The following is a 23,882-nucleotide window of genomic DNA, read 5'->3' as shown; positions in this document are numbered from 1 at the left end:
CTGGGACCCTGTCACCAGTCCCCCTCCTGTCACCAGCCCCCTGTGGGACACTGGGGTCCCTGTCACCCCCCCCCAGGACACTGGGGTCCCTGTCACCCCCCCCCCGGGACACCTGGGTCCCTGTCACCCCCTCCCCAGATGCCTGGGACCCTGTCACCAGCCCCCCATGGAATATTGGGGTCCCTGTCACCCCCCCGGGACACCTGGGACCCTGTCACCAGCCCCCCCATGGGACACTTGGGGGTCCCTGTCACCCCCCAGGACACCGGGGTCCCCGTCACCAGCCCCCTCTGTCACCAGCCCCCCCATGGGACATTGGGGTCCCCTGTCACCCCCCGGGACATTGGGGTCCCCTGTCCCCCCCTGCCCTGGACACCTCTGTCCCCTGTGACCCCCTCCCCAGGACATTGGGGTCCTTGTGACCCCCCAGGACATTGGGGTCCCCTGTCCCCCCCCTGCCCTGGACACCTCTGTCCCCTGCCCCCCCCCAAGGACATGGGGGTCCCTGTGACCCCCCCCACAGGACATGGGGGTCCCTGTGACCCCCCCAAAGCCATTGGGGCCCCTGTCACCAGTGTCCCCCCCCCCCGGACGCCTGGGTCCCTGTGCCCCCCCCCGTCGCCTGCAGGTGGCACTTGTGCTCCAGGGCCGGGGGGGCTGGGGGCACCCCAGGGTGCTGGGGGGGGCATGGGGCCACCCCGCTGCCCCCCAACTTGGGGAGGGGTCCCAGGGGGGCTCCCAAACCCCTGAGGGGGGGGCTTGAGGCGGGGGGGGGGGGAACAGGGACCCCCAGCCTTGTCCCCAAGCCCACGGGGGAGGGACACGGCTGTCCCCTTTGGAGGCGGATTTGGGGGTGACAGGGGGGTGCCCACCCCCCACCCCTCCATTTTGTGGCAGCTTTGTAACATTTGGGGAATTTTTGGCCCCATTTTGGGTGAATTAAAGTCGATTTCTGTATTTCCAGCCTGTCCTGGCCTGGGACCCCAACCCCCCCCGGGATTTGGGGGGGGAGAGGGGGGGGTGTCCCCCCCCCCCCCCGCGGCGGTCACGCGAGGTTTGTTATTGTAGGGTCGCTTGCCAAGCCCTGTTGTTATGGTAGGGCCGCGTGAGCTGGGTGTCAACAACACCTTGTTATTGTAGGGTTGCCAAAGGAGACGGGGGGGGGGGGCACCCATGGGTGCAGGCAGCAGCTGTTTGGGGGTGCCCCCCACCCCCCTTTGTCCCCCCACGGCTCCCAGCGTCCCCCCCGGCGGGACGGGTGCGCGGGCAGCACCCATTTTTCCGCCCCGGCACCCATTTTGGGCTCGGGCACCCCGGGGCTCGGGGGCTGTAAATCCCCAGCTCCTGGAGTCAGGGGATGCAGCGGCGCGAGGGCCCCGTCCCAGTGCTGCCCCTGGGGGTTTGGGGGGGGGGGGGGGGGGCTGAGCAGGTTTGGGGTGTCCCCACCCCCCCCGGGGGTCTCCAGCCGGGGCTCCAGCACCCTTGGGTGCTCCAGCCTGGTGGGGGAAGGGGGTCCCCAACCCCCGGGGTCTCGGGGTTCCCCTGAGCCCCCCCGGCTGGGGCTGATTTTGGGGGGGCTGAGCCCTGCTGAGCTCAGTGCATGCGCCGGGGGGGGGCTGGGGGGAGCAAGGGGGGGGGTCTGGGTGGGGGGAGGGGGTTTTTGGGGGGTGAAGGTTTTTTTGGGGGAAAGGTGGGGTTTTGGGGGGCAAGGTGGTTTGGGGGGGAAGTTTGGGGGTTTTGGGGGGCAAGGTGGTTTGGGGGGACGTTTGGGGTTTTTTTGGGGGGAAAGGTGGGTTTTGGGGGAGGCAAGAGGTTTTTTGGGGGACAAGGTGGGTTTTGGGGGGGAAAAGTGTTTTTTGGGAAGGAAGGTGGTTTTTTGGGGGGAAAGTTTGGGGTTTTGGGGGGAAAGGTAGTTTTGGGGGGCAAGGTGGTTGGTAGGGAAAAGTGGGGTTTTTTGGGGGGGTAAGGTGTTTTGGGAGGAAAGGGGTGGGTTTTTTGGGGGAAAAGTGTAGTTTTGGTGGGGCAAGGTGGTTTTTGGGGGGGGGAAAGTTTGTTTTTTTGGGGGGGCAAGTTTGGTTTGGGGGGCAAGGTGTTTTTTGGGGGGAAGGGGTGTTTTGGGGGGAAGGTGGTTTTTTTGGGGGGAAGGTGGTTTTTTTGGGGAGCAAGGGGTGGTTTTGGGAGGGGGAAGTTTGTTTTTGGGGGCAAGGTGTTTTTTGGGGGGGTAAAGTTTATTGGGGAGGGGCAAAGGCGTTGGGTGCAGGCGGAGGGGTGGGGGCCGCTCACGTGCCCCTCATGCGCCGGGGACGTGCCACCCCCGCCCCGGGCAGGGTTCCTCTTTATGGCTGCAGTTTTTGATCCCTGGGGTAATAAAAATAAAACCCCCAAACAAAGGCAGCAGCTCAACAAAACCCCGGCGTTGTTTCCTTTTGGGTGCCCCAACCCCCCAAAAAAACCCCCCCAAACCCTGCCCCAAGACTGCAGCGCTGGCCCCAAGGGTGGCCGGGCCATCACGGGACTCCAGGAGGTGGTGATTTCCCAGCTGCAGCCCCCGCTGCTGAAATAAGAGGGTGGGCAGCAGCAGGACACCCCTGCATGCAGCTCCAGGAATAAATCCGGCTGGAAAAGCTGCGGCCGCAGCGGGGAAAGGGGGAACGTGGGGCTGGGAAAAGCCCCCCTGGCTTTCAGCCTGGAGCGTGGGGGGGGGGTGTCCCACAAATCCCTTGGGAAAGGAGGGTTTTTGGGGGGGAGGGGGTGATTTGTGCTTGAACCCGCAGCCGGGCTCGTGCCTCGGTTTCCTCGGCCGCTCCCTGCGGATGCGTGGCCTCGTGCTCGCCGCCGTTTTCACCCCCCCGCAGCGGACGGAGGTGTGGGGGTTTGGGGTCCGCTGTGGCGGGGCGCCCCACGCTTCGGTGCCGGTTTGGGGGTGCTCTGGGTGTATCGTCCCCCCCCACCCCCCCCAGGTTGTGCCGCCCATGGCCCCGGCCTGCGCCCGGTGTCCCCCGGGAGCTGGGTTGGGGACGGGGACCCGGTGGTTTTGGGGGGGTGACCCCGCTGCCCCCCCCGGGCTGGTTCACCCCAGGCTTTGCCTTTGCCCCCCCCCCCCCCCGCCCCTGGCACCCCCCCGCAACTCGTCCCCACCCCAAGAGCACCAATCTGCTCCCACGCCGGCTGCTGCGCGTCCCTTTGGGGACGGCCCTGTCCCCATCCTTGTCCTCATCCTATTCCTGTCCTCTTCCCTGTCCCCATCCCTATCCCCATCCCTGTTCCCATTCCTGGCCCCATCCCTTTCCCTGTCCCTGTCCCTGTCCCACCCCTGTTGCCGTCCCCGTCCCTGTCCCCATCCTCATCCTATTCCTGTCCTCTTCCCTGTCCCCATCCCATCCCTGTCCCTATCCCCGTCCCTGTTCCCATCCCTGTCCCTATCCCTGTCCCCATCCTCATCCCTGCCCCTGTCCCCATCCCTTTCCCCATCCTATTCCTGGCCCCTTCCCTGTCCCCATCCCCTTCCCTGTCCCCATCCTATCCCTGTCTCTCGCCCCATCCTATTCCTTTCCCTGTCCCCATCCCTTTCCCTGTCCCCTTCCCCATTCCTGTCCCTATCCTCGTCCTCATCCCTGCCCCCGTCCCTTTCCCCGTCCCTGGCCCCATCCTATTCCTGTCCCTTTCCCTGTCCCTTTCCCTGTCCCTGTCCCCATCCTATTCCCATTCCTGGCCCCATCCCTGGCCCTTTCCCGGTCCCTGTCCCTGGCCCCATCCTATTCCTGTCCCTGGCCCTATCCCTGTCCCTTTCCCTGTCCCTGTCCCCATCCTATTCCCATTCCTGGCCCCATCCCTGGCCCTTTCCCGGTCCCTGTCCCTGTCCCCGTCCCCATCCTATTCCCATTCCTGGCCCCATCCCTGGCCTTTTCCCTTTCCCTGTCCCTGTCCCCATCCTATTCCCATTCCTGGCCCCATCCCTGTCCCTTTCCCTTTCCCTGTCCCTGTCCCCCATCCTATTCCCATTCCTGGCCCCATCCCTGTCCCTTTCCCGGTCCCTGTCCCTGTCCCCATCCTATTCCCATTCCTGGCCCCATCCCTGTCCCTTTCCCTGTCCCTGTCCCCATCCTATTCCCATTCCTGGCCCCATCCCTGTCCCTTTCCCGGTCCCTGTCCCTGGCCCCATCCTATTCCTGGCCCCATCCCTGTCCCCATGGGTGCTCGCTGCTCCCCGTTGTCCCCCCGCCCGCGGTACCGCGGTTGATTCCAGGACCTTTGGCCGAGTTGGGAGCAGTTGGGAAGCGGGGCCGGAGCCAGCGCGGGCCCCCGCGCCAGGAGCTGGGGCAAGGGGCCAGCTCGCTGCACCGCGGGGTGGCCGGGGCTGGGGGGTCCCCACCCCACGGGGGTCCGCCATCACCTCCATCCCTCCTCCTCCTCCTCCTCCCGCTTCTCCCCCGGGGCCGGCGCGATGCCGGCGCTGGGGACGCGCGGACGCTCCTGAGCCGCTCCAGCGCAAAGTCCCGGCCGCCGCCGTGCCGCGTTGGGCGGGGGGTGGGGGGGGGTTTATGGCCCCAATTTGTTTAATTGAGGCTGTAAAGCGGGGCTGGGGCGGGTGCGGGGCTCAGCCGCCGCGGCGACGGCGGTGACGCTGTCCCCTCCCGGGCCTGTAAAATGGGGGCTTCGCCCCAAGAGTCCGGCACCGAGCCCCACCAGCTAGCCACAGCCCCCCCCCCCAGCTAGCCGCAGCCCCCCACCAGTTAGCCACAACCACCCCTGGCTAGCTGCAGCCCCCCACCAGCTAGCCGCAGCCCCCCCGGCTAGCCACAGCCCCCCCCGGCTAGCTGCAGCCCCCCACCAGCTAGCCACAGCCCCCCCCCGGCTAGCCACAGCCCCCCACCAGTTAGCACAGCCCCCCCCTGGCTAGCCACAGCCCTCCCTGGCTAGCTGCAGCCCCCCCGACCACCCACAGCCCCCCCTGGCTAGCCGCAGCCCCCCTGGCCAGCCACAGCCCCCCTGGGTAGCCGCAGCCCCCCCGACCACCCACAGCCCCCCACCAGCTAGCCACAGCCCCCCCCGGCTAGCCGCAGCCCCCCCCCGGCTAGCTGCAGCCCCCCACCAGTTAGCACAGCCCCCCCCGGCTAGCCACAGCCCCCCACCAGCTAGCCACAGCTCCCCTGGCCAGCCACAGCCCCCCTGGCTAGCCACAGCCCCACCTGGCTAGCTGCAGCCCCCCTGGCCAGCCACAGCCCCCCACCAGCTAGCCACAGCCCCCCCCCCGGCTAGCCGCAGCCCCCCCCCCGGCTAGCCACAGCCCCCCCGGCTAGCTGCAGCCCCCCACCAGCTAGCCACAGCCCCCCCCAGCTAGCCGCAGCCCCCCACCAGGTAGCCACAGCCCCCCTGGCCAGCCGCAGCCCCCTGTGGCCGCAGCCCCCCCAGCTGGGCTCTTTCTGCCCATACTTGGCCTGGAGCGGGGCTGACCCTTCGCCCGCTTGGAGGGCAGCCCAGGCACCCGGGGGAACGCGTGCCAGCCCGGCACGCCGGCGACCACGGCTCGCCACCGCGCCCTGGCACGTACCCCACCTCCCCGGGAAGGGAAACTGAGGCAGAGCGGGGAGCCGGAGCCATGGGTGCCTGGAGGGTCCCCCCCCATGGATGCGGGGGTCCCGGCGAGGGATGGCGGTGCGCCGGGCCGCGCCGTGGCGGTTGCCTGGTCATGGAGGGGACGTTCCCGGGAGCCCCTCGCGGCACCGGGCTGGTGATTTTTCCCTGGATAGAGCTGGGATAGTGGGAAACACGGAGTAATCGGCTGAGAGCGGGGATAAACCCACCGCGGCACCGGTGGCACCGCGACTCCACTCGCCCCGTGGGGAGCGGGGTCAGGCTCGCCGGGGCCAAAGGTGTGGGCTGGACAGCTGGCGTTGGCCTGGCACGGCCGGAGCTGCCGGCTTCCTGGCGATAAGGCCGCTACGTGCCGAGCCGGTGCCGCGCTGTGCCGGCAGCGGGGAGATAAGGGCAGGAAAGGGGCTCCCGGTGAGGTTGGACGCGGTGTCGGTGGCTCCGGCAGGACGGGGAAACTGAGGCACGGTGGAGCTGCACGCCGGCCGGAGAGAACCGGGCGCTGCCGCCGCGGCGCTCCGGTGCCGGCCCCGTATCCCGGCGCAGGGCTGAGCCGTGCCGGGGGCTCACCGCAGCCCCCCGGGAGCGAGCGGCCCAGTGCCGGTGCCAAGTCGGGGAGGGGTGAGCGGAGCCCTCTGCCAAGGTCGCGGTTGTTTTTCTTCTCCGGGCTCTCCATCCCCCGGCGGGCGCCGGGAGCGTCAGCGCCGCGGCCCCTTTTTTTCCGTTAACTTTCACCTACATCCCCCCAAAATAGGGGTCGGAGGCTGCGGATGCTCCGGCGGTGATGGAGACCGAGGAACGCCGCGTGCGCGTGGCTCGGCCGCGCTGGGAATTTCTCACCCCGAGGCCCAGCCTGGGCTCCCGGGGCCGGCGTGCCGTGCCTCAGTTTCCCCACCACAGCCCCCAGCGCGGCGGGCGCCGATCCCGCTCCCGAGCGCCGCTTTTCCGCCGGGACTGAGCCGAAGGGGGAAAATCCCGCTTGGCAAAGCTCCGCTCGTGCCAGGCTGCGGGTGCTTTGCCAGCTGGGTCTGAAAAAACGGGGAAAAAATCCCCTCTTGGCAGAATTGCCGAGTTCGGCGAGGGTTTGGCTTCCCGTTTGCCGGCCGGGATCCGAAACGCCGGGCCCGGTGGCTGTGCCGTGGGGAGCTGGCAGGGCATGCGCCGCTCCGTGCGGACAACGAGCCGTGCTCCCGGTTAAGGAGAGCCGGCGGGCGCTGCCGTAGCACCCGGCTTTGCCGCAGGACGGGGCCCGGCGGCCGCGTGTCCCCTCCCCGGGTGACACCGGGCCGTGCCACGCCCAAGGTGACCTTGCCGCTGGTTTTCGGACCGCGGCCCCGTGCCCCCCACGCCAGGCCCACCCTCACCGTCCCCAAGGTCACGGCCAAGAGCATCTCACCACCGTTCACTTCATCTCTTTATTAAAAACGTGGCGAATGCCAGCGGTACAAAATAGAGATTTGGCTTTTCCCCCCCCTCCCACCCCCCAAAACCCCAATACAAAACTGTACAAAAGGGTCGTTTTTCACCACCTCCGTTTGCGCCAGGGATTTACAAACTCTTCCCTTTCCCGGTGAACCCAATGCACCGGGAAGAGCCAGCCCCCCCCTGCCCCGTCCGGGACGGGGTTCGGTTCCGCCGGGATCAGCCCGGTTCCTCCCAGCCGGGATTGGCACCGCCAGGTGAAGCTTTGGTCAGGACTCGACAGCCAAGAGGGGACGGGTGAGGAATTCCGGGACGGGAGCGCTCGCTCCCGACGTCCCGCGGGATCCCATTGGGCTCTGCGGCCCTGCCGGTGCCGGCGGATATTGGGGAGCGGTGACCGGGGAGGCGGTTACCGACGGAAATCCAGCGCACGCAGGACGGTTTAGTGATTTCTTCCCATCCCGCGGGAAGCATTGGCTCCCACGGGTTTAGTGGTTCGAGAGAATTTGCACCGAGATCAACGCTACGGTATCGAACCACAGAATGCGCAGCAGCTCCGCCGCGGAGCCGCGCTCCCAAGGGATTCCGGACAGCCAAGGAAACCAGGCCAGACCCTGAGGTGAGGCGGAGAGAGGGAGCGGGACGGCGCGGCAGCTCTGCCGCCGTCCAGCCCGAGGGCACCAACGCCGCCGTCACACAAACGAGCCCGGTTACCATCTCGGCGCGCTCGGCCGCGGAACGCGTACAGCCGGCTCGCGTCCGTCGCCGAGGACGGCGTTACCGGATCGAAGGCATCGTGACAGCGGTTTCCGCCCTCACGTTTGGTTTTAAAAGTCTTTTTGGGCTGGAATCTGCCTCTCCTAAGGGCCTGGGAGGCCTCGACGCCCCCCTGCCCCACCGCGGGGTCCTCCGGCCGGTTTCCACGTAAGCACCTTGGTAGTTTGGTTTTTCGGCAGGCTTCGGCCGTAAGCGAGGTCCGCGGCCGCCGCCCGCGCCGCGCACACCCGGGTTTCTCGTTGGGGAACACAGACTCGTACACTTCATCACCTCTTCCACGCTCGCCGGGCGGAGCCTCGCCGGGAGCCGGCCGGGCGCGCGCGCCCTCCGAGCGGCCGCTCCCGAGTCCAGAAAAAGCGGGAGAGTTCACTTAATTTTTTTTTTTTTTTGGGGTCGTTTTGAAACTCGGCGCTCACTGCACGTTGTTGTTCGCGATGCAGGGGTCCACCTGAGGGGGGAAGGGAAGAAGCCGTTTAGATTTACTCCGCCAAAAACGCTCCTGCCGGAGCCGGCCCGCCCACCCCGCCGCCCTGCTCTCCCCGTTTCTCACCTCCGTGTAGGTGGGCGGCGGCATGAACTTGAACTCCGGCGCGTACATGAAGATGGGGCTGTCGTAGCTGTCGGAATCATCCAGGAGAGGAGTGGTGGGGCTCTCCAGGCGGTGGTCTTCGGGAACGATGTCCAGGTAGCAAGGGGGTGCTGCAGAGGCGGAGGCAGCGGTCAGCTCTCCAAAATGTCCCGTGTTCCCCACCGTAACCCCTCAGCGTCGTCGTCCCCCACCCCAAACACGGGGGGGGTCACGGCGGTGCTCGCCACGGACCCCTCGCGGTCACCACGCTCGCCCTCACCTTCTGGAGCATCAGGGAGGTTCAGATCCACCCAGCTCATTTCGGAGCTGGTCTGACTGGCCATGCTGGAGCTGCGGCTACCGATGCCCGAGCGGCTGCCGATGACCAGGGGCAGCTCCAGGATGATTTTCTTGGAGCCCGGGACGCTGACGTAGATCTGCAAGGGTAAGAACCGGAGTTTTAAGGGATGTCGGGAACCGGGAGGGGACACAAGTTCACCCACCGAGCGAGGAGCGACGGCAACCCGCGGCACTCACCTGCAGGAAATACTCCACGCGCAGGATGTTGCAGCCCAAGATGGACGGTTTGAGCTTCTTGACGCGGATGGTTTTGCCGCGCCAGGAGTCGGACATGCCCGAGATGATGTGGTTGCCTCGGACGCAGGAGAGTTTCTGGGTGAAGACCTTGGTCTGCCCGTTGGCCAGGTAGGTGTGCTTGGCGATGATGGCCGCTTTGGGCACCACGATGCGGGAGCAAGTGTTCTCAAAGTCGGCGTTGATGCAGATCTCGTCACCTGGGGAGGGAAGAGCGTTCCGCCTTTAGGATTGTCCGCGCTTTTTCCTTGCGGGAAGCCTGGTTTAGCTGTTTATGCTCCCCCTCTGCTCGTCCCACCACCCCCGGCCCCCTCCCCACCCTTCTCCCAGAGGGGAGGACAGTCTCTTACCTTCACAGAACCCTTTCCGGTCGATCTGAGCGCTGACCGACACACGTCCGTCGGGAATGAACATACAGGACACCTTCTTCTCCTTCTTGGCAGCAACTGGGGACTGCAGAGCAACAAGGTTGTTACCGAGGTGAAACCTGCCCCTCGCTACCCCCCCCACTTCCTTCCTCTTGTTTCGCAACAAAAGCCTCAACTTCCTCGTGAGGTTCGAGCGGCTCACAGCCAAGCGAAAGCAGAACAAGCGCCTCGCTTTATCTGCCTCAGTGTAGGTTTCTAGAAGCAACCAAGACTTAAGGCCTGAGCGTTTAATCCGTGCTCAGCAATAAAGCCCATTAGGGGCGTCTTAACGACAGAGGTCGGAGTGACCCTACCCAGGGGCTTTTCTCTCTCCCAGCACCTGCCGATACCCAGACCTCTCCGAGTTTGGGAGGAGTTCAGGTACAGCAGCACCTACCAGCAATTCCGGGGTGTTGACATCAACGGGATCCATAACCTCGAAGCACTTCTTAACCTCCTGAGTGGGAAAGGACGGGCGCTCCAGGAAGGCCTTCACCCAGTAATCCACGCAGCCATACTTTCCCTTGAAGGTGGTTCCCAGAGGCCTGCGGAAAGAGGCGCTTGTTAGGCCCACCTGAGGCAAGAGGCGAACTTGCCGTAGCGATGCGGTTTGGTTTGCTTTGAAGAGGCAGTGTTCCTCTCGTACTCACCCCTGGGGAAGCTCGAATCCGAATTTGTACTCGTATTTGTTCCCAGGTCTCAGGATTACAGAGCCGTCCCCATCTGGGAAAAAGGAAAGGGGAAACGAAACGTCAGCTTCAGCTCCGCGGGTTTGCTGTCGCGCGTTATCCTCTGTTCTGCTTACACAGGCAGCGGCGAAGCCAAGCGCCGCATGGGCTCGAGCCCTTTGGTAACGCCTGCCCCCCTGGAACAGCCCGAGACCCTGGCGTCTCCTGGACCCAGGGCAGCGCTGCTCCTTCAGTCCCACTTCTCCTTTCAACATCCCCATCCAAAGCCGGAACAGCGCATCCTGATGCGCTCTGGTCCTGGCTGCCTCTCCTCACCACACCCTACGCCCACTTTCCGGGAATATCAAGAGTTCACTTGGCTTTAGTTCCTCAGCTCTCGCCTTATCTCCAAGGCTTCGCGGCCACCCGAGTTATCTCCCGGGACACTTTGCCAAGTCCCTATCTCTCGCCTTCCCTGGAACCAGCCTGCGGAGGCTGCTCAAGGGAGCTCTCCACGCCCAGGAGCGACTCCTTCGCTCGGGAAAGATCTGCGCCTCCCGCTCCCCGACCACCTCCCGTCCCGGGCGCCGTACCCATCGAGCGGCACCTCCGGTGCTGGCTCCCTGCGGGCGCACCGCATGGCTGCCTGCCGTGCGAGCCGCGCCAGCCACACCGACACCCAACAGCTTCTGTAGGCGCCGGCAAGCAGCTCGTCCGGCTTTTTTAGGCTCTAGTTAGGGCTCGCCCTCCGCTTTCGAACTTTGAACTTGACTTGAACTTGACTGCTGCCCACTGCCTCTTCGCCGGTTTCAGCTGAATTCACCCCTTTCCCCCACGACTCGGACGACATCCAATCCCACTCCCGCCTCGGTGCCGAGCCCCGATGGCAGCGCGACGCCGCGACTCCTCGCCGCGCAACTACCCCGCTCCACGCGTACCCCAAAGGGACGCAACCACAGACCCGCTCCGGGCCCCCCGAGAGGCCAACCAGCAGCGATCGCTGCCGGCCGACGGGCCAGCTTCCCAGCCTTTTCCTCCCCACCACTTTTTGCCCCCTTCAACTCCCACCTCCCAGCCCCAGATCCTCACCAGTGGGCTGCTCCTCCAGCGTGAGGACGTCCTCGAAGCGCAGGTACTCCATCTCCTGCTTGCACTGCTGGGGGCCCTTGGCCCAGTTGACTTTGGCCACCCCGCAGGCCAGCACCTTGACGGCGCTGACGCGAGTGACCTCGGCCACCTCCACCAGCACACGCCCGGCCACCTTCTCCCCGCTGCAGTAGACCTTGTCAGGCTCGCTGAAGGCCATCAGGAAGGTCTTTACCTTCTTGAACATCACCATGGTTGAGGTGAGCGCGGGGAAGCGCTCCTGAGAAAGCAGCGAGGGGAGCCGCACCGGGGCAAAACCGTGGGGTTTTTTGGGTTTTTTCCCTCCCTTAAGAGGAAGGAAAAAAAAAAAAACCAGCCCTGAAGCCGGCTAATTTTAGTCAAAAAGCGCAATTCAACCCTTCGCTTCCTGAAGGGGAGACGCGGGCCTGCTGCGCGCCGCTCGCTGCCCTCAAGGCTTGGAGCGCGGCGCCCCCCGCCGCCGCCTTTTATAGCCTCCGTCTCCCCGCCCACCCCCGCCCGCGCTTGTTGATGCCAGCAGCGCCACGCCGAGGGCGCGTGGCCAGGCGTGCTGCTCGCGTGATCAGCGCTCCCATTGGCCGCCGCCGCCTTGTTTACAGCCCCGCCGGCCAATCAGCGCGCCGGGTGCGGAGCGTGGACAGCGTGTGAAGGAGAGGCGAGCGTGTTCAGGGGAGAGGAGGGGGAAGGGGGGGGACGGGGTCGGAGTGACAGCGCGGCCGGCCAATGGGGAGCGAGGGAGGGCGGCGGCGGCGGCCAATGGCGAGAGCGGAACGGCACGTAATGTTCTGAGGGGTGCGGCGGGGGGGAGCCCCCTCAGGGTGGGTGCCCTGCCCGGTTCAGGGTGTACTGGGCCGGGCCCCGCCGCACTGGTCCAACTGGGAGCGGCGTGACCCGGCCCCTGCTGCTCCCCTCACCCCTCCGGGGGCTTTATTCCCCCTTCCTCAGTCTGTCCCCACCAAGGGCAGCTTGGGGGCATCCCCACAGCCCCCCCCGGCCTCCCCTCAGCCAGCGCCTCAGGCGTTTCTTCACCCCCCCCTTCTATGGTACCCACATTATTTGAGGTAAAAAGGGACAGATTTGGCTGCGGGAGCAAAGCCTGGCCCTGGGCGCCTGTCTCATCCGTCTGGGGTGTCACGGTGGTGCCCCCCCCCCCCCCCCCCGGCCCCTTGACAGGGGGCCTGTGCCCCCTCCCCGCCCGTCGTGTTTGGGGGCTCCTTCCCACGCACCCTTCCCAGAAATGGCCCTCTCAGCCCGCTGTCATGCTGCTAAAAGGGACGCGTGACCCCCTCCCGCTCCCCCGCGCTTCGGGATCCTTCCAGCCAGCGTCTTGAGGAGGTGGGGGGGGCACGGGGACAGACAAAGTAGCCGGTGAGAAAATCTGAGGTAAATGTTTATTTTTAAGATCGCAACATCTAGATGCTTCTCGCTGTTCGCCGTAGAAAATGGGGGATTTTTGTTTTCTCGGCAACGAGTCTACCTTGATCTAAGGGACGGTAAGCAACCACATCCTCCCTATCAGCCGTGCCCGGGGCAGGCCCCCCGACCCTGTTTTCCAGCTGGGATTTGGGGAGCGGGGACAATTGTGTTGTCCCCGTAGAAACCTTTTGACTCAGCGAAACCCTTGAATTTTCCTCCTTAGATAATTTTTGCTGAGCATGCGTTCGTCCGGGACAGGCGGGGGCTACTTTGCCCTTGGTTTTAAAAGCCATGAATGCTTTTGCAGTTCAGGAAGGCATGGGGAGTGGAGGAAATGGGAAAACAATATTTTTTGGAGCCACCCAACAAAGCAGGAGTAGAAAACGGGGGCTCTCAAGACCTCCCCACCCTCAATGACGAAAAGGGTCATGTTTTTGTTATGAGTTGTCTCCGTTGTCCTTTGGACCTTGTTTGTCCCTGCGTTTCTGGCACGCACCGTGCTTTTCTTTCTCTGCCATCCTCTCCTTCCCCTGGAGTTAATTCACACCTGTTAGTATAAACCGATAAACTGGCCAGATAAACTGTAGGGCATAAACTGTTTCGCCTGCCAAACTGCAGGACAAATTTCCCTACTGTGAGGGAATAATTTCACAATTAGGGACGTAATGGAGGAACTGCACCTTTTCCTGCCACCTCTGGTCCCAGCAAGCTCGCCCCGTTGTCTCTCGCAGCACGCTAGGAAAAACGGTGCCAGATTAACGAAGAGTTGCGGATTTGCTCTAATTTGGCAAAACGAGAAGAGCTCTCTTTCCAGCCTTGCCAGCTATGGGACATTTGATCCCAAAGACCCCAGCTTGGATTAGCGTTCCCGTAGGAGCCGTGTTTACGCGCTCCCTCTCCGGTTTCCTTCAGTGCCCATCTTTTCAAGGAAGATGGCTGCTCGCTCTTGGGCAGTAACACACATTCCGGCAATGTCAAAGGACTATCGAGTCCTAAGCCACAGAGCTTGCCAAAGATACTGTCCAAGGCACGTTCCACAGCCCCAGTCCTCTCCAAATTTCTCTTTGTCTGTCAATCAGCTTTTGCCCTTTGCTCCCCTGACCCCTATCTGGCTGGAGATGCCTCCCCGGTCCTTCAGCAGCAGAAGGAGCAGCTGTGATTTCCTCAGGGCTGAAACTTGGTTCACGAGGTTTCCCACGCAAGCAGCACCCTGGATTAAGCAAGGGTTTCGGAAACGTTTAGGAATTTTAGCTTGTGAAAACAAAAGCTTCAAAATGTCACGTCGCCTTCGAAAAACAAGGGCATCGGAAGAGAAGCCACTTGGATGTCTGGGCAGAGACCAGCTCTTGGGGGCTTCCTTGCTCCCGCTAAACAATTATTTTAAGGCATTCAGCCCCCTCTCGGCTCATCTCCCATGGGGATCGTGGTGCTTGGAGGATCCCTCCAGCCTTGACTGAGAGCAAAGCTGCTGCTGAGGGTGGATGGGGAGAGCGGCCAGGGCCTCGTCCTGTCCCGATGTGCCTGTCCGGGGGCAAGGGATGGCAAGGAGAGCTGCGTGACTAATGTTACACACTGGGGATAACCCAGTTCAAAAGCTGCAGGGTTGGGCTGAGTGAGAAACCGGGCCCTGAGGTGACTCACTGTGGCTGCTCTGTGGGTCGATGGAGAAGGAATGGGGAAGGCAGAAACTGGGCAGTACGACAGCTTTCAGCGCCAAACTCCGTGCCAGCCACGTTGTGCCTTGCTGGAAACTGCCCTTGTTCCTACTATCCGTCTGAATTTTGCTTGTAATCAAAGCGTGATGCTGATAAAAGCCTTTTTTTTTTTTTTCTCCTGGTCTAGGTTATCGGGAGCCGCTACCCATCATTGCCTGGAGAAGTCACGCTCCTCTCGTGGCATGCCGTCCTTTGCCCCGGCTATCGGACAACCGTCTGCCTCCCCTGAACTGCTGGGAGATCTGGTGGGTGCCTGCTGGAGGCTGCAGCCCTGGAGCTTCTTGGTGCTGTTTTCTCTGTTTTTTTCACCATATATGGTTGCTTCCAGCAAATTCGAGGCGGGGAGGGGAGAGAGAGAGGGACGCAAAGGGATTCACAATGGCCAGAGCGAAGAGACAGTGTGTGCCTGTTGTGCGGTTGAGAGCGGGAGCCAGGGGGGAAGAGGCATTTCCTTTGGCGAGGTTGTTTATGTACAGGGAACACAATAGATTAATCCCACGCTGATTGCATCGGGTGCGTGTCGCTGCAGCTGGAAAACGAGGGACCGTGGGACTTGGGTGGCTCCTGGAAAGCCACCGCTGTCCCACGCTCGGCTTCTCACTTGCTCGCGTTTGGCTGTGGCCGCGGCAGCGATTCAACAGCAAAAGGTCCACCTGAGGTTTCTAGGTTGGCAAGCAGGCAGTGAAGCAAGGGAGCGTCTCTCTTTCAGTTTCTAAATAAAACCAGCAGTTTTGGTGAGGTTGTTAAGGTTTGTGGTGCCTGGCTTGAGACAGGGGAGCACAGCACCGCTGGGTTGCTGGAATACGGAGGTGTTTCCCAGGCTTCTACCCCAGGCTGGAAAGCTCTCAGGGCAGATCCCTATTAGGGATTTCCAAAATCAGCTTTTTTTGCTGCTTTCGTCCACAGCAATGGCATTGTGCGGGCTGCATACCATTTTGAAATGCTTTGTGGCACAGATCGGGATCCCCTTTTCCCCTTCCCCATCCCCACTGAGGGGGGAGAAGTCCTCTCAGGGCTCAGGCGTGAGGAGTTTCCCCCCAGACCCCCAAGTTTCCAGCTCCTGCCAAGGAGCGGGACGCGAAAGCTCTCCCTGACAGATGGTTCTTGGCCTTGGTGGGATTTCTTCGCTTCTTTTCTGGCCCGATTGTGTTTTTGGAACAGAGGAAGGGGAAAACCAGAGCTAAGTGTCAACAGCCTGTGACAAGAAGCTGAACTCAGTCATCCATGAACAAAGAGGAATTTGAATTCAGGGTTTGGGAAGTCCCGTGTCTATCATCTGCTCTGAGCAGGAAGACTCAGCTGCATCCGCTCTTTCCTCCGATTGGGAGAGCGTGACCTCTTCTGGGCTCCCGGCGCGCAGCGGGGCCAGCTGAACCCACTGCTCTTGGCTCCGTTGGCCAAGCCTTCCTCTTCTAAAAGAACAAATCCAGCTCATCTCTTTGCCAAACCACTCCACTAGGTCCTCTTTGCCTTCGGTGTCAGTTGGGTTTGAAATATGTTGTTATGAAGGGAGGAAAAAGTATCATAAAGCAAAAGATTTCCTGAGCTTCCATCCCTGCTCCGTCCAGTTGTCCCTTGAAAGGCCCCAGCTGGGGCCACAGATGCTGGAGAGGGCAAAGAAATGAGGAAGATTTCTTATTTTTCAACAGCCAGAGCTACTCTGAAGGCTGCCAGCGTGTGTGTGCACGCCTGGGGGCAAGGGGATCCTCACCGGAGGTCCTCACCCCAAACATCAAGCTCCCTAATTTAGAGAACCAGGCTGGGTGGCTAAAACTGGGGGGGGGGGGGGGGGGGGGGGGGGCAATCCCCTCCTAGACCTCCTTCACTGACCCCAGAGGCAGCGAGGCCGGATGACGGAACCTTTATGGGAGCCTTTTGTGGTGTTTGGGGTGAGGATGACCAAATCCCCTGGGCTGTGGAGCTGCTGACTCCGCCAAAGTCCTTCTCATACTTTGGGTTGTGTGGACATCTAGAGGCCTTGCCAGGAATGACACGGGGGTGATTTTGCTCCATCCACCCATGCAGGCTTGTTGGTTGGATTGCAGAGAGGATGGACTACTGACATTGGCGTATTCGGCCTCGGAACAAATATTCAGCCCGCCCAGTCCTAGGTACAAACTTTAAGAAGAGGCAAGCGAAGCTGCCTTTAAATTTGGCTGCTATGAGCCAATTTCTCGTGTTTTGAGCGTGCTGCTTGTGTATTTGTAAAGGTGAGAACGAGCGTTAATCTTTGTGTATTTACAAGAAGAAGGAATGGCTGTAAGAGGCTGAGAACCGTGGCATTTGCCGCCTCATGAGGACAAGGGGAGGTTGTACCACCAGAGATCTGGCTTGCTGTGCATCTGCTGCCCAACTGCAGCTTCTTTCTTTTTTTCTGTGATTTGAGGTTATTTTTCATGCCAGGTGAGGAGGAACGTGAGGAAGCATTCCACACTGAGACGTGCCCGTTTCAGCCGCTGTCCCTGTTCCCATTCCCTGCCAGTGACGATGCTCAAGGCATTGGCCGTTGTGAACGTGAGGAAGACGAATCTAACCCTGAACTTTGTGGAGGCAGTTCTCGCCTTGGCCTTAACATCTTGCTAACAAAACATGCAGGGATTTGGCAGGAAACACGCTGAGGAAAGCTGCACTTTCGGGTGGCTTTTAAACCAGTGCTGCCATTTTGAAGTCCTGCTTCTGATTTGGATGGCTCTGGTTTGCGGGTTGGAGGCTTGGCAGCTCCAGCTTACACAGCTGTGTGCCCTCGCTGCCACACCGGGAGCTGGCAAACGTGGCCACCTCTGATGAGCAGGCTGGTTTATGACACGTGGAAGCAGCTTCTCATGAAGATTCAGGTTTGGCTGTTACACCTCATGCCCCGAGGCCTTGGCATCTCTCTACTAGAAATCGGAGTGAGACGGGATGTAAGAAGAGCAGATTGTCCCAGACTTCCCATGCCTTCCTGCGAGACCCGCTGCCGGCGGCTGCTGACAACCGCCTACTAGGGCAGGCAAACCCCAGGTCTGATCCAGACTGGGAATTCCCTTGCTCCAACCGCCCTGGTTGGGCATCTGGATGCAGAATGGCCCAAACTGGGCTCGCTTTTGAAAATGCTGGCTGGTGTTGCCAGTGTCTTTTTTAGCAGGTGATAGATGTTAGGAAACTGAAGGGCTCGATCCAACGTCTGCTGACGTCAATGGAAATACTCTCGTTGACATCACTGAGGCTTGGATCCACGCCTACGTTCCACTTCTTTATTTCAGACTGCAATCTGTCAGGGGTTGAAAGGTCTCTCTTCTACTTACAGACTTTAGCACGTCTTTGAAAGGTCTTGCTTCCTCGGCAATCATTACGTTGAGGATGCGGAGTACAGAACAATTTGGAGAACAGGCGCCAACCCATTCAACGCTGTGCACGTTCCTTCCACGTTGCTGGGCCCTAGCCAGGCTGCAGCTCAGGTTTAAGCATCTGCGTCGCATGTAAGGGAGGTGGTGGCCTTGGCTGTGACGTGCTGCGACTCCCCAATACCTGCTCCAACCAGAATCAGAGCTTCAGGCTTCCACGAGCTGCTCAGGGCGGTCCAGCTCAACTTTTCCAGAGAGCTCTGGCCAAAGTCTTCTTTTCAAGGAACGTCTGGACAACGCTCTTAGTCATACGGTTTAGGTAGCCCTGCGAGGAGCAGGGGTTGGACTCGATGGTCCTTCTGGGTCCCTTCCACCTTGAGGTACTCTATGATTCTCATGGGCTTTGGGGTTTGTCAGGTGGATGATGTCTGAGGGGTCTTGAATCCACCTTTCACGGGCAGACCCAGGAAAATCTGCTTTTCTTTTCCATGGGAGCAAAGCCCTTGCTGCCCAATTCATTGCCTCCTTCCTGGGTGGGAAGTTAGTGAGCAGGTTGGGAAGAGTGAGTCTGAAAGCAAAGCTCTGGGTTAGCACTCGCCACACTCCGCGGTGGGGACAGAGCTAGTGTGACACTACGAGACACATGGCTAGCCAGCGCCGCTTCCCTGCCATGCCCACATGCCCAGGGCTCGCGCAGGATCGCCTCCAGCACCTTCACATTGCTGGTGGGTCCTGGGGACTCTTCTGTCCCCATTTTATGACTGTGGAGGTACCAAGAGGCTGGATTCGGGGCACGAGTGCGGCCCCACTCACCTGCAAGAGTCATCAGCCGGCGAGATCCTCATCTCTCCGTTAGGAAAGCCCCCCTTTCCCCATGGCATACTTGTTGATTGGCTCCATTGGCCAAAATCTAAGGATAATTATATTCTGCATCGTAAAATCCGTCCCTGCAGCGTGTCCATGACGCTGTTTCCGGCAGTTGCAGAGCATCGCTGTGTACTGTTAAAGAGCTGCTGTTTTGCACCCTGGAAGTGGCTACCTTTTACTACTGAATCAAGTCAATCCCGTTTCTATAAGGAGCTCCGGCACTATCAACCCTGCAGCCTCTCCAGGGCTCCTGAGGATTTTATCCCTACGGGGAATGTTGCTCCCACGGGGACCTGCGGTCTCCTGCAAAGTGGCGGAGCACAGCAGCAGGGCAGGCTGGCTTCCTCTCCCCATTCAGCGCGTGTATATATAGACCACAGAATGCTCCAGAGTAAAAGAAGCAGTGGGTGGAAGGCGAGATATTATTATCTTCACCTGCTGCTGCCGACCAAAGAAATAAAGAGACAGATGACAGGAAATGAGGACTTCAAAAATAGACACCTTTAATGTCAAAACCTTCAGGGATTAGTGAGAGCACCATACAAGAAACAGAGAAACTCTCACGCTAGTCCCCATGGGCTTTAAGTGCATGTCAGAAGAGGAAATATACTGAGATATCTAAGAAGCATTTCTGTATTTACTCTTTCTGCCCTCAGTGGAGGAACCAGAGGAAAAAAAAAATTACCAAAGAAACTGCAGATACACTGAAACATGAATTGTAAAACCTCCCTTTACAGCTCGACAGATCCTCCGTACCTGGATGATCTGCAGTTCTCTTTCCCCGAGCTGTGTGCCCAAATCCTGCCTGCGTCTGCCAGCTTAATTCTTTGCCCCCACAAGGCTAGGGCTTTGGAAGGCTCTTCTTAGGGCTGCACGGGACAGGAATGGCAAAGGTTTAATGTGAGCCCTCTTTACTAAAAAAAAAAAAAAAAAAAAGTTTTTGCATACAGAAAATATTTCTTATGATATACTCTATCTGCTTTACTTAAAACCTCTTAAATATATTAAACATCTAATTTGGCCTCACCTCTATATTTATGTACATCTGCTAGTAGTTCCCCTGCCCGTCAATACGGCCGTATGTCTTTCTGCCAGCTCCGTGTTGTCATTATTAATTCTCTTTTGCAAGTCAAACCTGCAGTCTGGGTTGGATTTGAACAGGGTTGTGACAGCGACAGTGAAAGTTGGGCCCAAGGGAGAGGAATACCAAGGGGTATTTTTCCTCACTGAAACTCAACGCTGGTCCAAAGTCCAGAACTGCCTATATTGAGTCCTAGACAGGTGCCAAGACAACAAGGAAAAATAGCAACGGTAGCCTGCAATGCCAGAGACCTGACGCTCTGCAGCTCCCGACGCTGGAAACTAGCACATTACTAATCCAGAGAGAGGAGAGTACAGTACGAAATGGTTGATTTCTAGCTCAAAAATCTCAAACCTTGGTCACAACACTCTGATAACCAACTTACTGCCTTGCTTCACTCTCGCATGGTAGCAGCTGGGTCGAGGGGCCCCAAATCCACCAAACAACATTTTTTGACTGCTAAAAATTGGGATCTGGGCTTTGAGCCCGTTATTTCTGAATCTGGGTTTCTGAATTTCTGGTTCTGGGTAAAAGTCTGATGTAGTAACACTGGAAGAAAGGTGTAAAGCAAGTTTATGGAAAGGCTTTGAGGGGCAGAGAGGTTTTCTATACGTGCCTTCACCCTGTGTTTTTCTTTCTTTTTGATACGGCTGCTACGTCCTCATCTTTAGAAAAAAGAAATGTGTCAGAATCCAACCGAAAAAATTGTGATCTACCTTCGGGAGAGGAACTGGGTTCGATCAGTGCCGTACGTGCAAGAACAGTGGATGCACACCAGTGTCTCACTGTCTTTCATCTCCAGCGCTCCCCTCCCCAAAGGTCTCCGATTCCTTATTGCCGCAGAGATACGTGATCCTAGCGAAGGCATCCCTCTTGATCTGCACGGCATGGGTCTTGAGTCAGCAGCTCTCTCAGGTTACCCCATGGACTGGCTGGATGCGTCCTGTTGTGCTGTATGCAACGCCAGCGAGAGTTAAAAGTGCAACAAAACAGCCCGAAGACCTGAGGCGAGGAGGAGGAGGAAGAAGGAAGAAGAGACGCGCGGGCAGCCTCCCCCAGCCTGGAAGATGTGCAGTTTCTCAGCGTTGGGGAGGAAGACCCTGGCATCCTCCAGGGCTCCGTGAGCCGCCATGGTGAAGTTGGCGTCCCCCGAGGTCACCACGTCGAAGACACACGACTGGAAGTAGACGTCCTCCACGGGCAGCATCTCCTTGCAGAGCGCCCGAGCCGTCTCGGCTGCCATGCGTCCGCGGCAGCACTCGCTGCGGGAGATGCGCTGGCTGCGGGGGCAGCCGCCCACACAGAGCTGTAGGTCTTGCTCCTCTGTGAAGGCGCGTGCCACCTCCTCGGCTGCCCGGATGGAGAAGGAGAGCTGGCGGCCGGCCTGACGGACAGCGATGGTGGTGCCGATGTACTCTGCACGGATCTCCACGTGCCGCCCAGGGCTGCGCTCCCGGATGGCCAAGCTGCTCCCGCCCGGCCTCTCGCCGCCGTTCACCGAGCCGTCCTCGAAGGCCGCCGGGAGGTTGTCTATCTCAGCCTGGTAGACCTTCTGGTCGATGCATTCCTTCATGTTCTTGAAGATGATGGTGAGCTGCAGAGAGCAGATGAAAGGGGTTTGATCTGACTTGCTGTCGCGAATTCTCAACTGCTACTAAACCAAACCGTGTGAAGTCACTCACGATAAATTAACGTACGTGGCGGGATTCACAAACCTCCATGCGCGACGCTTGCCAGGTGTGAGGGTGGCGGCCGCGTCCCCACCCCGGGTATCAGCTGTCTAGGGGAGGGCAAAGCAGATTGCACACGTCTGCCTCGCCGATGTGTCCCCTCTGCCCCAAACCGTCTCTCCCATATTGCTGCAGTCCTTTGGGGAAAACAGCAATGTTTTCCTCTTTCCTTCCTTTCCTTCCTTCTTTCTTTAATACCATTTAAACAACTGAAAACTGAGATGGAGCCCAGCCTGGATAGATTGCATGCAGGAAACCCGTGGAGCACACAGTAACCAACCCCCAGGCAGCAACGGGAGCGTTTGCAGGTCCCTCTGGTCCCCTCGGGGACCTTCGTCCCGCTTGTTCCTGCAGACGTTCATTCCCAATCCCACGTGGGTTTAGCTGAAGCTATTGCTGCCCGCCCCCGCCAGCCATTTTAGGGAGTGCAGGGAGTGCCCTGAGCCGTTGCTGCGTCCCGGAGGTGCGTGGGTTTGCTGCCAAGCCCTATGCGGGAGCGTTACCTTGCTAGTGACCGTAGCGTTGGACCCCTTCGCCACCGGAGAGCTGGTCGCTTGCACAAACAAGTAGTCATTGTCCAAGAGAGGCCAGGAGCCCTCCACTCGGCAAGTGTGGAAGTCGTCATGGAAAGTGCGGATGTGGGGGTCCCCGAAAGCCGCGCAGTGCTGGTAGCTGGGGGGCTGGCCGTGCTTGTAGAGAAAACTCTTCTCGTAGTTGCAGATATCGAGAGATTCGAAGCCCTGATGGTTGGGGGCCGGGGGCCGGGGTCGGGGGTGGCGATGTCGGCCCCTCCTTGGAGCAGTTGTTCTGGATCATGAGGTCCTCGATGCCGTGGACGGCGGAGTGGTAGGCCAGGTCGCCCCGGCACGTGCGAGCCGTCTTGCGGGTGCAGTGGGAGTAGGAGCGCAGGGCGTTGCAGTACGCCGCGTTCCTGTTGGAGCCGCGCAGGTTGAGGGTGGCAGCCACGTACTCGGAGTTGCAGCGTAGGATCTTGCACTGGGAAGAAACTGGGAGAGACGGGATGGCCCAGGGCATCCCAGTAGAGCTGTAGGGATGGGGAAGGGCACCCCCTTCTCTTCCCACCACCTCCCACCATCTGGCCCACTGCAGATCTCATGATGGAGATGCTTTCTGGAAGCGCTTATCTCCCTGTTCTTAACGAATGCAGCGGCCGGTTTAAGTGACCTGCTTCTTACGTGCCTGAGGGGAATGAAGCCAGGGTTGCCCACTGCAGAATCAGGCTGGAGCCCGGTGCAGAAGGCGGTTGTGGGGCCCAAGGGGTGTCCTGAAGCAACCAGGATGTGAGAAGGTACCTGGGGCACGAGCGCTGCCAAGGGCCAGGGCAGCAGTCGTGACTGCGGCCCTGGGACGTGGCTTAGACCCAGATTCTTCGCCCCAGGGCTTGCCAAGGGGACAAACGGGAATTTCTGAGCCGGGAAACCCCTTCTTCCCATTTCAACCTCAGCCGGGCCGTGCAATCGCCCTTTTGCGAGAGGCTTGGACTGCACCGAGGACATCCTGCCCCTCAAACACGATTTCTCCGTGCTGCAGAAAGCGGTGCCGCGTGCCGCAGCGCCAGGAGAGCTAACGAACCCGCCCCGGCAGGGATCGTTTAGCTCATTAAGTAGAGGGGTTCTAAGGGATGGCGGTCCTTGCAAGGGGTGGATGCAGGCTGGGCTAAGGCAAGGGAGGTGCTGTTGTCTAAGTGCTGGGAAATGAATTTCGAGGTTGCAAATCTTGAGCCCTCCTACAAGTTTTTGGGATGCAGGAAGGAAAGCGAGGGGCTGAGTGATGGGTATGGCTGGTGCCTTTCACTGGAAGACCTTGGGCTTCGGCTGGTCCCTGCGCCTTGCTGTCCCTGTCTTATCTTGGGAGATAACAGAGCTTTTAGGGGCTCTCCCAGGGCAAGTCCCTGCTGCAGGAGAGCAGGGGGCTGCTCTCCTTGCTGAGGTTACCCTGGTAGGGGCAGGTGATGCCGGTGGGATCGCTGCCTGCCCTTCCCTCTGGCTGTGGTGGGCCGAGGGCGCGCTGATCCTGCCTGAGCCTTACGGTCACGATGAGAAAATCTTGTGCTTGCTCCGGCCACCTCCCGGGAGCTCTGCCATGGTTGTGCCCTCCCTGCACCCTGGGGCTGCGGCTCCCGTGGTTATCCTTGCCAGGGACCTGGCTCTGCCCGTGCAGTTCCTTACCATGCCTGCAGAAGAGGAGGAGGAAGAGAGCTCGAAGGAAGAAGCCGGGGTTTTCCAGCTGCCCTGGGCTCCTACTGCAGGCAGGTTTCCCCATTCCAATCCATGCAGAGCCTGGGGGGTTGCTCACCCGCTGGCTTGTCTCGGCTTCATTCAGCAGGTCCCCTAAAAGCAAAGCGGAGGTGGGATCTGAGAGGTGCCAGCAAATGTGAGCTGCTGCAGGTACGGAGCTGCCAGCATCCAGGCGGCTGCCAAATGCGGCCCCGCAGGGCTTGGCTGCGCTGCTGCCCCTGGGGGAGGCCAGCTTTTGAGCAAAATCCCCGAGGGTTTGGTGTTTTTTTTAATTGCTTTTAACCACGGCAACTCTCATCTTCCACCCCGAGGCAGCTGTGCTGCGTAGTTCAGTGTGTC

General features: G+C 60.4%; 3 protein-coding genes across 3 annotated transcripts in view; all 3 read right to left on the bottom strand.

Moving 5' to 3' along the window:
- The window catches only part of BOLA1 (bolA family member 1), a 15,676-nt gene extending 7,867 nt beyond the window's left edge, over nucleotides 1-7,809 (bottom strand). The window contains exon 1 of the mRNA XM_075724611.1: nucleotides 7,796-7,809. Within this exon, the coding sequence (XP_075580726.1) occupies nucleotides 7,796-7,809 (14 nt within the window). The remainder of the gene's footprint in view (nucleotides 1-7,795) is intronic.
- Nucleotides 7,762-11,574, bottom strand: TXNIP (thioredoxin interacting protein). The gene is made up of 8 exons (XM_075724403.1): nucleotides 11,118-11,574; nucleotides 10,011-10,083; nucleotides 9,758-9,905; nucleotides 9,304-9,406; nucleotides 8,897-9,153; nucleotides 8,640-8,796; nucleotides 8,342-8,490; nucleotides 7,762-8,239 (listed from the first exon to the last, which is right to left on the bottom strand). The coding sequence occupies exons 1-8, from the start codon at nucleotides 11,365-11,367 to the stop codon at nucleotides 8,204-8,206; spliced, it is 1,173 nt and encodes a 390-aa protein (XP_075580518.1). The 5' UTR covers nucleotides 11,368-11,574; the 3' UTR covers nucleotides 7,762-8,203.
- Nucleotides 11,575-20,528: 8,954 nt separating this feature from the next.
- On the bottom strand, nucleotides 20,529-23,568 carry HJV (hemojuvelin BMP co-receptor). The gene is given in 4 exon segments (XM_009486787.2): nucleotides 20,529-21,149; nucleotides 21,789-22,058; nucleotides 22,060-22,292; nucleotides 23,475-23,568. Coding segments are annotated over 4 exon segments (1,218 nt in total).
- Nucleotides 23,569-23,882: the final 314 nt, after the last annotated feature.

This window comes from Pelecanus crispus, chromosome 22 (assembly GCF_030463565.1).
Source record: "Pelecanus crispus isolate bPelCri1 chromosome 22, bPelCri1.pri, whole genome shotgun sequence".
Classification (NCBI taxonomy): Eukaryota; Metazoa; Chordata; class Aves; order Pelecaniformes; family Pelecanidae; genus Pelecanus; species Pelecanus crispus.
Note: the sequence above shows the minus strand (reverse complement) of the source record. Positions and strands in the feature narration are given on the sequence as shown.

Coding starts and splice junctions, on each gene's coding strand:
- TXNIP (XM_075724403.1), bottom strand. CDS start 11,367: ATGGTGATGTTCAAGAAGGTAAAGACCTTCCTGATGGCCTTCAGCGAG. Junction 9,154..9,303: donor CCGGAAAGGGTTCTGTGAAG/GTAAGAGACTGT, acceptor TTCCCTCCCCAG/GTGACGAGATCTGCATCAAC. Junction 8,797..8,896: donor GCGTGGAGTATTTCCTGCAG/GTGAGTGCCGCG, acceptor TTACCCTTGCAG/ATCTACGTCAGCGTCCCGGG.